This window comes from Vombatus ursinus, unplaced genomic scaffold, assembly GCF_900497805.2.
Source record: "Vombatus ursinus unplaced genomic scaffold, bare-nosed wombat genome assembly UNPS02010639.1, whole genome shotgun sequence".
NCBI classification, from domain to species: Eukaryota; Metazoa; Chordata; class Mammalia; order Diprotodontia; family Vombatidae; genus Vombatus; species Vombatus ursinus.
The window spans coordinates 2,053,186-2,068,305 of NW_020950417.1; the positions used below are offsets into that span (position 1 = coordinate 2,053,186).

Sequence of the window (15,120 nt, forward strand, 5' to 3'; positions counted from 1 at the left end):
ATCTCTCAATGACTCCAAAATTGTGTTGCCTCCATACTGAACACATACTGGACTTAGTCTAGTCCTGATACTTTCCCCCTCTTGGTTTTCTTTAGTGCCACTTCTACTTTCTCATACAGCAAATTGGGGACTTTGATATTCGATTCTTGTAGCAGTGGCTCTGCTGTGATGGGAAGAATAGTTTCCTACATTAACCTTGAACAATCTTTTCCATTTTCCACTTGTTAACTGTACCCCTCGCAATTTCATCTCTAAATGCTCTTGGAATTATTTAGCTTAACTTGATCTTTTCCTAAGCTTCCTATAAATGTCCTTTTTTCCCTCTACTATTCCTTGAGATGATCCTGCCCGCAATTTTCCACCAAGCTTCTCTGTAAGGTTTTATAGAGCTGATACTCTAAGTCACCTCTCCCTTGGACTACTGTAACAGCCTCTTAATTAGTCTCCCAGCTTTCAGTCTTCTCCTTCCCCAAACTATCCTCCACACAGTAATGAAATTTAATATTACTAAGACGCTGGGCTGATGATATCACTACTCAAAAATCTTCACTGGCTCTCTACTAGGATAAAAAAATATAACCATTGTTTTGGTATTTAAAGCTCTCCACAGTCTGGCTCCTATCGACCTTTCCAGATCTATTTCATATTCTTTCTCTTTAAGTACTCAGGTAGAGATACCTCTTAAAATCCCTACCTTCCTTCAAGGATCAGTTCAGGAGTAATTTCCTACAGGAAGCCTTTCCTGCTCGTCTTGGTGGTAAGCAATGTCTCTATATACTGATATCGTAATTCAACAAAAGATTCGATGCAATCCAACAAACATTTATTGTAAGGCAAGATGCTGGGTGGTGAGGGAATTAGACATGTTCTCCACATCCTTAAGGAGCTCACACCAGAGGAAAATACTAATAGCTAGTGTTTATACGGTACTGCGCTGGTTTTTTGTTGTTCAGTTGTTTCAGTTGTGTCTGACTCTCCATGATCTCATTTTGTTTGTTTGTTTGTTTGTTTTTTGTTTTTGGTAAAGATACTGCAGTGGTTTGCCATTTCCTTCTCCAGCTCATCTGACACATGAGGAACTGAGGCAAACAGAGTTAAGTGACTTGCCCAGGATCACACAGCTACTTAAGTGTCTGAGGCCAGATGTGAACTCAGAAAGAGGAGTTTTCCTGACTCTAGGCCTGGCACTCTATTCACTGTGCCACCTAGCTACCCCATTTTACTGTTTACAATGTTCTTTACAAATATCTCATCTGATCTTCACAACAACCCTATTAACCCAATTATTATAATATAATAATAATACTTAATATAATCTATAATTATAGATCAGGAAACTGAGGCTGAGAGAGAGGTTATGTAACCTGCCTAGCATCATGTGGCTAATGTCTGTGGCAGGATTTGAACTCAGGTCTTTCTGACTCTAAGTCTAACACTCTGTCCCGGGCCACCTAGCTGCCTCTAATCTAAAATAAATATTTCAGACACACATATGCTACCTCTTGCTTTGTATTAAAACAAGAAACAAACTATGTCCATGGCAATTATATTCAAAAATGTCATGCTTTCCAATGATACGGTATTCCAGAAAAAGTGGTCTTCCCCATTTGCTTTTAGGGTAGGAGACAAATTCACCTATCATTTCCCATCTAGTGCTCAGCTACTGAACTATCATACTGAGTGAGTTAAAATAATTCAATATGTATTTGAATTAATGTAAAGAAAATCTTTTCCTTCACTCTCAGATATATGCCAGTAACATAAATATACAGATGATATAGTTTCATTTTTGCCTTTGTAAACTAAGTGCTTAGCATAGAGGCTGGCACATAGTTGATAGTAAATGTTTATTGACTGACTGCATGTTACTTGCTAAAGGAAAAATCATCCTTAATATTCATACTGTAGCAGAATTTAGAGAAGAGAATGGAATGTTGCTAAGCACAATGAATTAAACCATCTGAAAGCTATGCTGGATAGCTGGTGGCATTATTTGGGAAGCCTCTGAAGGTTAAACCGGTTCAAGTGAATCTCTAAAATAACTTTAAATCCAAACCTTTGCAGTTCTTCCCTTTCGTAGTTTTAATAATAGAACGTTTAGAATGCTTTGCAAGACCTACATTCAAAATGAAAACTGCGCTTGGTTTTAGTTAGGCACTGCATTAACAATTTCTGAAACATTTACAAGTTTTTAAGGTCATGAAGTAAAAAGCTATATCATGATTTAGACTGAAAATAATGGTGTGTTTGCGCAGTGCTACTATTTGAAAGGATAAAATCATAAACTTGGAGTAATTTGAAAGTCTATAGAGTTAGACTGTCAACAAACTGTTTCAAATTTAGGTTTAAAATGTAGGATGTGAGGTTTTCCATGTATTTAAAGTACAAATTACCGTGTACCCAAGTCAGCTTAACATCTGCATTAAAACCAGATATCATCTGTATTACAGATGTAAGATGTAAAGGATTTGTTTTTATTTCCCAGATTACATTGTAACGCTTTTACACAGCATAAGCCAAGTCACGGAAAAACTCAGAATAGCGTTATTAGTGTGCTGTATTTTATTAGGATTGAGTTAAAAGGACATATGTGTATATGACTATTATGATAGTTTTCTATCGTTTAAATACAAAATTATAACAAAATGGGAAGACTATGTTTAACAGAGTGATAAAAATTAATAAATTATGAAAAAACAAAAAATGTGGAATTTATCTGTGTTTTTACCTTACTGAGGAATGTAAATTAGATATGTATCAATTGTAAGCATGTATGATGCCATTCTATGAATTTATTTTTTACCTGAAGGGCCAGTTTCAAATCTAGAAGTGTAAGGCCCAAGGCCTCTCCATTGGTGTCCTTGGTTGGGATTATGAAACAAAGATGAAAAACGAGGCTGATGTGATCTCTGGAAACTGGAGCCCCATCTTCTGCTTTCTGACTCTATGAGGACATAGATTTATTATATTAACATCTATCAAATGTTATGTTCCAAACTATATATAATGTACAACACAGTCTGGTAAAGCAATATCTGGTAAAGCGATACAATGAAGTAAGTAGGGGAGCCCTACCATTATCAACTAGTTGATCACAGATACCCTAGATATGATTGCTGGAGGTTACACTTCCTCCCTGAAGCTCCCAGAAATTTTCACTGAGGTGAAGAGTGTGGCCAGAAGACATTACATATACTATGGTGACTGCTGTTAGCAGGAAATCTCCACCCCTACCCTTCCCCATGTCTCCACTAGTAGGCCTTCTTTATTGTAGTACCACCTCAGTTCCTTCCATTGCAGGCCTCATGTGAGAGTGCAGAGTAGTGTCTCACTTCCAAAAATTTGGGTATCCTTGTTCTGAAGGATATTAGTGCCTTTATAAAAATTTTAAACGTAGAAATCACTCTTACTATACTTACTAGTTGATATTTGCCTGGCCCTATTATTTCTATGCATCCCATGTACTAAAGGCTTTGGTTATGTTCTTCATTGTTTTATACTGATTCTTCTCTAGCCTTAAAACCTATTGTAACATGATAAGGTAACAAAGAAAAGCAACCCAAGAAGACAAGGGGTTCATCTCAACATATCTCTGAGCAATCTAATTATAAATTATTGAAGCAGCTCCTGGGTATGTGGTACAGTATCTAGCATAGTGTCAAACCAAAGAGGTATTTTAAAAATAAATACTTTTGAGGACAGTGAGGGCTGAGGACAAAAAGCTAACCATTCACACTTGTAAGAGTGTGACTCCACCCATCTCTAGACAGGTAACCATTTCCTCATTCACAGAGAGTAAAATGATGGGATTAAAAGGATTCTTTTCATTCCTGTACTTCTCAAGTCATCTGCCTTTTCTTAACAAGTAGAACAAAATGGTTTCCTAATAAAAAATATCAGAGTGGAAAGTAATTGTGCAACTATGCTATACAAAAGTATGGTTGTTAGTGGACCAAGTACCACCTTGAGAGCTGTACACTGAAAACTCCTATTTCTGGCTAGCTCATTGGAAGTAGAAGAAAAGGTAAGAAGACTCTAATGGACTCTTGGTAGTGGAAAAATAAAGAAATATAACTAAGTGAACTTTCCTCTCCTTGCTCTGAGTTCCTTTTACCAGTTAGAACACCCATTCCTTAACCCTCACTCTCAAGATGAAATTTTTTTTATTGATTTAATAATTCCTACACTCTTTCTCTCTCTCTTTCTCAGGAGACTGAAATTTGCCAGAAGATTGGCCATTCTTAAGTTCTCAAAGTGGCCAGGGAAGTAGGATTTGTGAGAAGTGTTTTTTTAATTTCATCTGTAAAAAGAGAAAGATGGAGCTGCTGTAATTATTGGCATAATAAGTACCTTAATTTCAGAGGAGCCTACAGAAAGAGGTGGGAAGGGCTTTATTTGAATGTTATTTAAAAATTCTATAATTAATGGAAGGTGAATGGTTCCTTTCTGAACATGTTTTACTATAGGACCAGAACTTAACACTAAATCACTAGCTATAGACCTACAATTTTATTTCAGGTCTTTCCTTTAATTTATCAGTCTTTCACTACTATTTTTTTTTCACACCTGAGGGAATTAGAGTTTTTTGGTAATAATTCCTTAAACACTTATTTTAGTGGCAGAGTTAACATCTAACAATGTCAACCTCTGATGAATTCATTCCCTCGCTGTCGGCTTTGAAGAACTCGGTTGTTCTTCATGCAGGCCTTGCAAATGAGCGATTTTAGGTTCTGGAACTCAGTCAGCCAATATTTCTGCAAGAGACAAAGATTTAAATTAATGCTATGCTATGTGTCAAGGTAAGGCACGTCTGATTTAGCAGCTCTGATAGCATATGTTAGTTAAAGTTGCTGCAATGAAAAAGCTAGTACTTGAGTCATGCATTCAAGCTGGTGATTTGCCTCAAGGCAAACCACAACCTGTTCTAGTCCTAGGGACTTTCAGTGCCCTTGATGTTCTGTTCCTGAAGCATTTACTTAGAAAAAAAAGTAGAGTGTTTAAGGCAGGTCTTTGTCCTTTATATTCTCCAAGTGAGGAAGAATAGAAATAGGACCCTGGTTCCACTTTGTTGATGTTTAGAAATGGGGTCATAATTAGGAGAGATGTCTATGTTTAAGACGGATGGCTGGGGACAGTCATATTCTACTGCTAGAGGTAAAATTCTTGATGTAAGACAGACTATAAGAAAAGTATTTGACTAGAATGTTTTCATTAATCAGAAATGAAAGTCAGAAGGAAAAAAAAAGCATAGGATCATCAGATTCATGGGATCATGGTTTTAGAGCTGCAAGAGACCTCATAGGATATCTACCTCTCATTTTAAAGATGAGGAAACTGAGGCTTAGGGAGATTAAATGACCTGTCCAAGGTTAGAAAAGTAGTAAGGATCAGAGGTAGAAATGATTTGAATCTAGGTCTCTGTGCTTCCAGAACTAGGTCTCCTTCCATCATACCAGCATGAATGCACTGTACCAAGATGGCCTTGGGTGTAAAAAAGACTTGAGTTCAAGCTTAACTTAACTATTCAGTTTCTCAATGAAATTCTCTGAGATTCTAAGTTGCAAACCAGCTTCTGACCTACAATGGAAGTTCCTCTTTAGTCTCTCCCTGAACCATAGTACAGTATCAGGGGGAATTCCTCCCAATCAAAGGGTGGTTCCTCCTTTGGACAGTTACTTGGGGTTACTTGGGACTAAAACTATAGCTCATGAGTCCCTACTGATGTGTTAATAGTCATATTTACACATTTAGCTCAAAGGAAAGACATTTACTTAATGAAATATTGGTCAATAAGCATTTATTAAGCATTTACTACATGCGAAGCACTGTGCTAAGGATAGGGGATACAAAGAAAGGTAAAGGACAGTTCTTATCTTTGCAGAGCTCACAATCTGTTGGGGGAGACAAAATGAAATCAGCTTTGCACAAACAAGCTATAAAAGGAAACAAATAGGAAGAGGTAAGGTACTAGAATTAAGAGGGATTAGGGAAGGTAAGATTTTAGCTGAGACTTAAAAGAAACCAGGGAAATCAGGAGGTGGATATGAGGAGAGAGAGCATTCCAGACAATCAGGACACTGAATGAAAATGCCTAGAGTCAAGAGATAGAGTGTCTTTTACTAGAACAGCAAGGAGGCCAGTGTCACTGGATCGAAAAGTACATGCACAATGGAGTATAAGGGATAGGAAGACTAGGAAATGTATGTGTGTAGGGTAGAGCTAGGTTATGAAGAACTTTGAATGCCAAAGAATTCTGTATTTGGTTGGTGATAGAGAGCAATGGGAGTTTACTGGAGGGGGTAGAGTAGGGAGAGATTTGAGGCAAGCCACCAAATTATTGCAATGGTCTAGGCATGAGGAGATGAGGGCCTGCACTAAAACAGTAGCAGTGTCAGAAAGAAGATGGTATATTTAAGAAATGTGGAAAAGGTGAAATTGATAGGCATTGGAAACAGATTGAATGAGGGGAGGGAGGGAGTTGAATGATAGTAAGGAAACAAGGATCTACCTAAGTTGTGAGACTGAGTGACTGGTAGTGTCCCTTAACAATAAGAGAAGTGTGGAAGTGGGGGCGTTTTTGGGCAAAGATAATTGAGTTCAGTTTTGGATATGAGTTTAAGATTATATATATATATATATAATCTACATATAACATACACATACATACATACAGTTTGAGATGTCTAATAGGCAGTTGGAGCTGTGAGACTAGAAGTCAGCAGAGAGGTTAGGGGTGCATATGTAGATTTGTGAAACATCAGCATAGAGATAAATAATTGAATCCACGGGACTTAATGAGATACAGAGTCTTGTGACACTTATGGCAAGTAAGCACAACCTGGATGAAAATTCAGCAAAGGAGCCTGACAAGGATTGATCAGTTAGGTGGGAGAAGAACCAAGAGAGAGTAATGTCCTGAAATCTAGAGAGAAGAGTATCAAGAGAAGAGGATGATCAACAGTGTCAAAGCTGTGGAACGATCAAGAAGTATGAGGAGTGAGAAAAGGCTACTGGGCTATCAATGGCCACATGAAAATATGTTCTAAGTCATGAATAATTAGAGAAATGCAAATTAAAACAACTCTGAGGTACCAATCAGATTGGCAAAGTTGACATAAAGGAAAATGACAAATACTGGAGGGACTGTGGGAAAACCGGCACTGTAATGTACTGCTGGAGCTGTGAACTATTCCGACCATTCTGGAAAGCAGTTTGGAACCATGTCCAAAAAGCTATTCAACTGTACATACTCTGACCTAGGGTATTAGGTCTATATCACAAAGAGACTGAAGAGGAAAAGGACACATATGTACAAAAATATTTATAGCAGTTATTTTTGTGGTAGCAAAAAACTGGGGATGCCCATCAACTGGAGAATGGTTGAATAAATTATGTTCCATGAATGTGATAAAATACTATTGTGCTGTAAGAAATGATGAAGGGAGGGTTTCAGAAAAGCCTATGAAGATTCGTATGAACTGTTGCAAAGTGAAATGAGCAGAACCAGGAGAACATTGTAGACACTAAGAGCCACATTGTAACAATAATCAAATGTGAAAGACTTAGTTGCTCCGATCAATACAATGATCTATGACAACTCCAAAGGACTCATGATGAAGCATGCTATCCACCTCCTGTGTATAGACTGAAACATTCTCTCCTTTCTTCTCTCCTTTCTTCCTTCTTTCTTCACTCTTTCTCTTTCTTAATGTAAGAATTTGTTTTATGTGACTATACATATTTGTAATGAGTTTTATTTCTTCTCAATGGGTAGGGGAGGTAAAGGAGGGGGGCAAAATTCAGAACTCAAAATAAAATTGAATTTAAAGATTAAAAAAAAGCTCCAGTGGAGGAAGAGGAGGAGGAGGAGGAGAAGGAGGAGGAGGAGGAGAAGAAGTAGAAGAAGGAAAAGAAGAAGAAAAGAAGGAAGAGGAAAAGGAGAAGAAGAGAAAGGGCCAATTAAGAGATTATTGGTAATTTTGGAGACAGCAGTTTCAGTTGAATGATGAGGTCAGAACCAGACTACAAAGAGTTAAGAAAAGAGTGAGAGAAGAGGAAATGGAAGAACCCCTTCTAAACAGCCTCTTTAAGAAGTTTAGCAACAAAAGAGATATGGGATGACAGTAGGTATGGAAGGATCAAGTGAGGATTTTTTTGAGGATGGGAAAGACATGGGCATGTTTGTAGGCAGGAGGAATCAGCCAATAGACAGGGAAAGACTGAAGAAAAATGAGAGAGTAGAGATGATAGAAGGGGAAATGTACTGGAGGAAATGGGATGGAATGAGATCATTTGTGCAGGTAGAGAGAGGGGTTTGCCATGGCAAGGAGAAGAACCACCTCTTCATGTGAGAGAGGAATGAAGGAAGAGAAAATGGCAGAAGGTATCTGAGTGATATAGGATGACAAGGAGGGGAGAAGAGAGAGCTCTCTTGGCAAATGGCGTCAATTTTTTTCAATAAAATGAGGCAAGGTTCTCATATGAAAAGGTGGTGGAAGGGGAGTCATGGGAGATTTGAGGAAGGATGAAAAGGTATGGAGAAAATGCTGTGATGAGTGGGGATAGTGAGTTAATTGGCGATATATAATAAAAGGATCATCTAGCAGCAGTGAGGGCCAACCTCAGGTTATGTAACATAAATTTGTAGTGATTCCAGTTGCCACCATTTGTGATTTTTTTCCACCTTCAGTTAGCAGCATGTGTAGACACGAAGGCAACAAAAGGTGAGAGTGATCCAAGGCTAGGCTTGACAGGGCACTATCAGTGATATAAGGGGCCAAAGGACTCAAGAGGGCAGTGTGTAGAGTTGAACTAGTTTACTAAGTGATAAAGATGGGGACAGGAGGAAAGAGTGGCCAGGAAGAGGTGAGGGGCTGGAGAGGACTAAGGGGTCAAAAGGTTGGAAGTTATGGTGTAGACAAAGAGCAGGGTTTAGTAATGGAAGACAGAGGGAGAGGTGGAAAGTCAACAGGTTTTGATCACAAAAGAAAATTTCAGAGTTCATGAAGATTGAGGGGTTATGTTAGTAGGTGATGACAAGATCAAGAGTATGATCACTGTGTGTGTGGCTGAGATGAGGTAGAGGAATAGGGCATGGGAAATGAGTAGACTGAAGAACCAGAAGGTTAGGATGTAAGTTGAAGTGCCTCATATGAGGTCAAGAGTTGGGAAGAAGAAAGATTGTGAACCAGGTACTGAACTCACTGAGGAAGGAAGGGGGAGTGTCCTGGAAGTCTGTAGACAACAGTTATCAGGATTTTGACTGGGTGGTAGATGTGGATTGCATGAACCTCAAGGGAAGAGAGTGATGGTGGTATGGGCAGAGTCTGGAAATGGGGAGCAAGGATTATGCCAACTTCCCCATCTTAACCACCAAGTCAAGGGGAATGAGTGCAAGTGCAGTTAATGCTGTAATGGATAGCCAGGGAGGCTATATCATCAGCAAGGAGCCAGGTCTCTGTGAGAACCAGAAGAAGAAAGGAGTTAGAAAGGAAAAGATTTAAGATGAAAGCAAATTTGTTGCTTATGGAGCAGGCATTTTAGATGGCACAGTGAAAGGGTAAAGTAGTGTTTGATTGCCTCTTTGGGGGGTGTGGGTTGAAGGAAATGGGAGTAAGGAATTGGGTAGTAAGAGATAGGGTTTGGGGTTTGTGTAGTAAGACACATCCCTACAATAAAACTAGGATGTACTCTACCACAAATTACCTAACAACAGTGGCAAGAATGGAGTTTCCTGCATTGATAGAGCTTCCCTACCAGTTTTTTGTTCCCTGCATCAATGAAATCACAGATCTGATATTAAAAACATAAAGTATCAAGCAAGACACAAGTAGAATTTGTTTCTTTCAAAGTGTTTTGCATATAGCATGTGCTCAAAAATTCTTATTAAATAAATTAAAAGTATTTGAGACTATTTAGCTAATTTGGCAGCACAGCCAATGCCTTGGCAATAAGAATCTTCCACTTTGCAATCTGAACAAAGCACAGTTGTTAGCCCTTGTTATTATGCTTATCCTTTGGGAAAAATCAGATTACACAGCGATCTCCCTCCTCTACTTTTTGTGACTAGATCTCTGATTGGGGGTACAGAAGAAATAGCACTGGCCCTAGAGTCAGAGGGGATAAGTGTCAATTCTACTTCTGACACTTATTACCTGTGTGACCTCAGACAATTCACTTAAAGTCTGTGGACCTCATTTTCTTCACCTGTAAAAAATGAGGTGACTAGGTTAGATGACCTCTGTGTAACTTCTCCAAAGGTGAGTTTGATAACATTGGAAGCTGCGCTGGAGGTATATGTATCTTTTGTTTTTTGTTCTTTGTTTTATTTTTGCTAAAAAGGAAGAATTCAAAATATTTGAAAATGTCTAAATAAGACAGCCAGACATTGATGAGCACCATTCACCCTGCCCAACAACAGAATTCTTAATGTCTTGAATACTGTTTAAATATTAGGGCAGAAGCTATCATAGAGAAGCATCTGATATTTCTAGTTTTTATGGAATGATGATTTTATAGTAGCAATGATATTTTAAAAAATAAACCATTATTAAAAGAAAAGTAAACCATTATTTGTATATATGTTATTATTTGTGTATATACTTTTAAAGCTAGGGAATATGATTCTCCTCAAAATAGATGTTTCTAATTCATGTGTTTTGCTTCCTAAAATAATATAAAATACTATTATTTGTGTATATACTATTATTTATTATACTTTTATTTGTGTATATATTTTTAAAGCTAGGGAACAGGATTCTCCTCAAGATGGATGTTTCTAATATATGTGTTTGGTTTCCTAAAGGAATGTAAAATAAAAGGGATTAGACTGCACTGCCTATTCAATGAAGCCTAAGGAGGGTAACCTGGTTTCATTCAATTATAAAATGTGGATATGTGTCACAATGTGGTTGTGCCAACCAAATGAGATAATACAGATAAGAGAACTTGCCTTATAATGCCTAATGTTTGATTCTTGGTTTCTCCATTTATAAAATAAGGTATTTATATTAAGCCTCTAAGTGGGAAAAGTATCTTAAAATTAAGGGGCCAATACCTATTGCTACACTCAGATAAAAGGCTGTGAGTTCTTGTTTTTTTTTTTTTGGCATGTTAAAATATCATTAATGAAACAATAAAGTATCAATCAATTGTGAAAGGCCCAGAGAGTGTGAACTTACATTGCCTTCTAGAAGTTCCTCCACAGAACAGCCTCTGTGTGACTGCTGATACTTCTGCTGAAAAAGTTTCCCATCAAACATCTTCCAAGCCATCAAGTCATCCATTCTGAATGGAAACCCACAGGCACTGTTGGCCAGAATCAAAGTGGTCAGGCCCCGGATGAAGAGAGAGCCAAGCTGCACAGCTCTGGAGTCAACATGGGTAAGCTGTTGAAAAGACACATGGAACAAATTTGTCCTTACTTTGGAACTATAAATTAATTTGCATAAATATTGGCATGACATGTTGACATTATGTTCCAAACAGGTCTGCTCTATAATCTGACAATAATAAAAGATCTTCCAAGGCAAGTAAATGTGATATGTTAAAAGCAGAATTAGGATCCTCTGGGCTTTATGAGTGACTGATTCTGACACCCTTCTATTTCTCTGTACCCCACACCTTTCTAACTTAACCTCCTATTATTGTCCTCCACACACTCTATACTCTAAGTTATTCCTGACCCTGAAACATCAAGAGGTAGTCAGTGTTGAGAGCAGGATTGATCTTGACTGACTGAGGGGTGGATTTGGGAAGAGTCCAAGAATTATCCCAAGTGGCTAGTATACTTATTGCAAAAAGGTTTGAACAAGCACTTAATGGGGAGGAGTAAGGCTCACATGATAGAGATCGAAGTTTCAGATGAGGAAAAGGAAGAGTTACAAACCGCTTTGAAATAATTAACACGTGGAGTAGACCACTGTCCTTTGGAAAAGGAGACTGTAGTCCTGAAATTTAGTATAGAGGAACTAGAAAGTCTATTTGATAAATATTACAGCTATTATAATTTGCATAGGAAGGAGAAAAAAAAGTATGTTGCAGTACGGTTGCTCTGGAAAGTTTTTAGAGTGGGGATTGGAATGGTTAGAATGGCAGTAACATGAAGTGTCTGACTCAGGATCTCCACTGAACCTCATTGAATTAGGAGGGAAATTGATGGCACTCAGGAAAATTAGGCACGGAAAAGACTCTAGGAAGGCCTCAGGTTGGTGAATCCTCTCTGGAGAGAACTCCAAGGATATATTCTTTAATGATGCCTGTTGGAGAGGCGAGAGAGGAAACGGTTGGGGGATGTGTCCTGGGAAAAGGAGCTAAAGGATTGAAGAGAACTAAGTTAAATACGGAGCTGAGAAAGCTTCCAATCTTTCCCTATTGGCTAAGTGGCTCCTTTGCTACTGGCTTCAAGTCTTCCCTATACTTAAAACAAAGCAAAACAAAAAAACCACCTCTTACTAGACACCTACTTACTATCCCCTCCCTCTCACAGCCAAATTCTACCAAAAATGTTTCTATATTCATTGCCTCCACGTCTCCTCTGACTCATTTCTCAACCCTTTGCAATTTGGCTTGTGACTTCATCAGTCAATTAGAAAAGCTGTCCCCAAAGTTACTAATGATTAATTGCCAGATCTTCAGGCCTACTCCCAATCCTCATTCTTCTTGACTTCGTTGCAGGATTTGACACCATTCATCTCTGGGATTCTGCGACATTGCTTTCTCTCTGCTCTCTCCTCAACTGCCCCATAGGCTACTCAAGCTGAACATATCTGAAAACAGAACTTATAACCAGGTTCCACATAGCTGCCGAAGCCCAGTTCAGACCATGTCAGTTCCTCACTCAGTAAATTCCAGTGGTTCTGTATTACCTCTTGGACCAAATAAAAACTCTGACATTTAAATCCCTTCATGACCTGTTCCCAAACTACTTCTCCAAGCTAATTGCATATTATTCCCCTTTATGCACACAATGGGGCAGCTAGGTGGTGCAGGGACAGAGCACTGGGCTTGGAATCAGAAAGACTCATTTTCATGCATTCAAATCTGGCCTCAGAAACTTAACAGCTGTGTGACCCTGGGCAAGTCACTTAACCTTGTTTGCCTCAGTTCCTCATCTGTAAAATGAGCTGGAGAAGAAAATGGCAAACCACTCCAGTATCTTTGCCAAAACAAAACAAAACAAAACAAAACAAAAACCCAAATGGAGTCACAAAGAGTTGGACACAATTGAAATGACTCAACAGCAACATGCATATACTAGTCGAGACAAACTAGCCTTCTTACTGTTTCTTATTATATAGTATTCCATTTTCTCTTTCTGCAATTCCCCTTAATGAAGGAATTATTACAAAACTCAATTTCAATGAAACTATTTTTAAAAATAAAAGAGAATAAATATTAAAGAATAATTTTACATCTATCTATCTACCTATCTATCCACCTAATTATCGTTGGCCCTCGCTATCTCATCCAGACTTGAAGTGCAGAGGCCACTTATGGGCCTGATCCCATTCTGATTGGCATGGGAGCTCTGATCCATTCTGTCTCCAACTGGGGCCAGTTTTCTCCTTCTTAGGCAACCCTAACCCCAATCTCCCTGCTCCCAGGTGTTCACCATATTAATGTCAAACTTAGTATAGACACTTGGTCAGCTTAGCCCACAGCAACTCAGAACTCCAGAGCTCAAGAGATTCATTAGCCTGGTAGCAAGGTTTACAGCCATGCAGCACCATGCCTCATGAAAGAATTTTTTTAACAGTAATTCAATTTAACCAAAATTCCTTGAACACCTATTATGTGTGAGGGACTGTGCTCAAAGGTGTGAAGAAGACACCATTCCTGTCCTCAGGGAACTTATCGTCAAGCAGGGGAAATGAAAAAATAACACAAAAATCTGGAACACAAGGTATAATGCCAAGGTGCAACAAGGAGGGACAAAGTGCTACATTGGTTCAAAGGAGGGAGAACACTTTTAGGGGAGAGTGGGGACTTCTAAAACAAAATTTCTTCTGTAACCTCCACCTTTCCCACAGAGGTAGCCTACTGGCAAGAAACAAAGTCTGGCAATTACTAGAGAGAAAAGATAGAAAACACTTAAATTAAAACAAACAAACATGAATTCACCATAAACTCGTATCACAGTAGACCTAAGAATATAAATGAATTAAAATTCCGTATATGAATTATTAATTGATTACCTAGCAAGCCATATCTTAAGGAAAACAAGTCACTTAACTTTTAACTACAGGATTATACTGACTCAGCTTACAGAACAAGTTACCACTGCTGAGAGGCTATTAAACATAAAAGAACAGGTCCATTGTTATTTCTCCCAAATTTAGAAAATATCATTAAACCATTTTAAGACTTCTTTTATAAGCAATAAAAGGTCATATATATATGTATGTTCCTCATATATGTACATGTATACACACATACAAAATCTACCTAGGTTAGCTAGGAAAAGGATATGAAAGGAAGCAGTCACAAAATCAATCTCAGGAGAACACTTTATAAGAGTGTTAGGACATTTGGACATGAATTTCTTAAGAGCCAAAAAATGGAGTGGGCGGAGTACTACCCTAGATAGGGTTAAAACTTGGGATCTTGGGCCTGCCAACACTTTTTAGGTGCTCTAAGAGTAGGGTTAAGTAAGGGTGTAAATCTGGAAACTGGAGGGAGAAATCCCATTTTCTTCTCAGAAGGAATTGATTTAAATCCAGGAACAAGCAGCGTAAGGAAGGACAAAATTGTGGAAGTGACTACAGGGCTATAAGTCACCTTCTTAGAATGTGTTAGAATAAGTCTTTGGAAATGAATGTAATAAACATCATTTACATAAACTAGCTGAAACTGAGCTACATCATCACTCTCTCTCACATGGTCAGTCTGTGGAAATATTCCATCGACATTTCTTGCAATACTTCATTGAATTCCCATCGTGAATTAGGTCTCACTAATGCAATGAATGTGATGACTCTGTCTTGCCAGGTTGTTAAAAGCTGGCTTCTCAGGGCACCATATTTTTATTTAGTAATTTCCTGGGCCATTTTATTAATCTCATAAGGAGAGTTATCATTTCATTTCCAGAATTATTCAACAAACACATCTCAATATAACATA

The 15,120-nt window shown here is 38.2% G+C and overlaps 1 protein-coding gene across 3 annotated transcripts in view; it reads right to left on the reverse strand.

Annotated features, from left to right (window-relative positions):
• FAM120B (family with sequence similarity 120B) overlaps positions 1-15,120 on the reverse strand; it is a 120,387-nt gene that overhangs the window by 16,613 nt on the left and 88,654 nt on the right. For all 3 annotated transcript variants that reach the window (XM_027854883.1, XM_027854882.1, XM_027854881.1), the window contains exons 7-9: positions 11,181-11,387; positions 4,646-4,754; positions 2,804-2,944 (exon numbers count right to left, since the gene is read on the reverse strand). In XM_027854883.1, the coding sequence (XP_027710684.1) occupies positions 2,804-2,944; positions 4,646-4,754; positions 11,181-11,387 (457 nt within the window). The remainder of the gene's footprint in view (positions 1-2,803; positions 2,945-4,645; positions 4,755-11,180; positions 11,388-15,120) is intronic.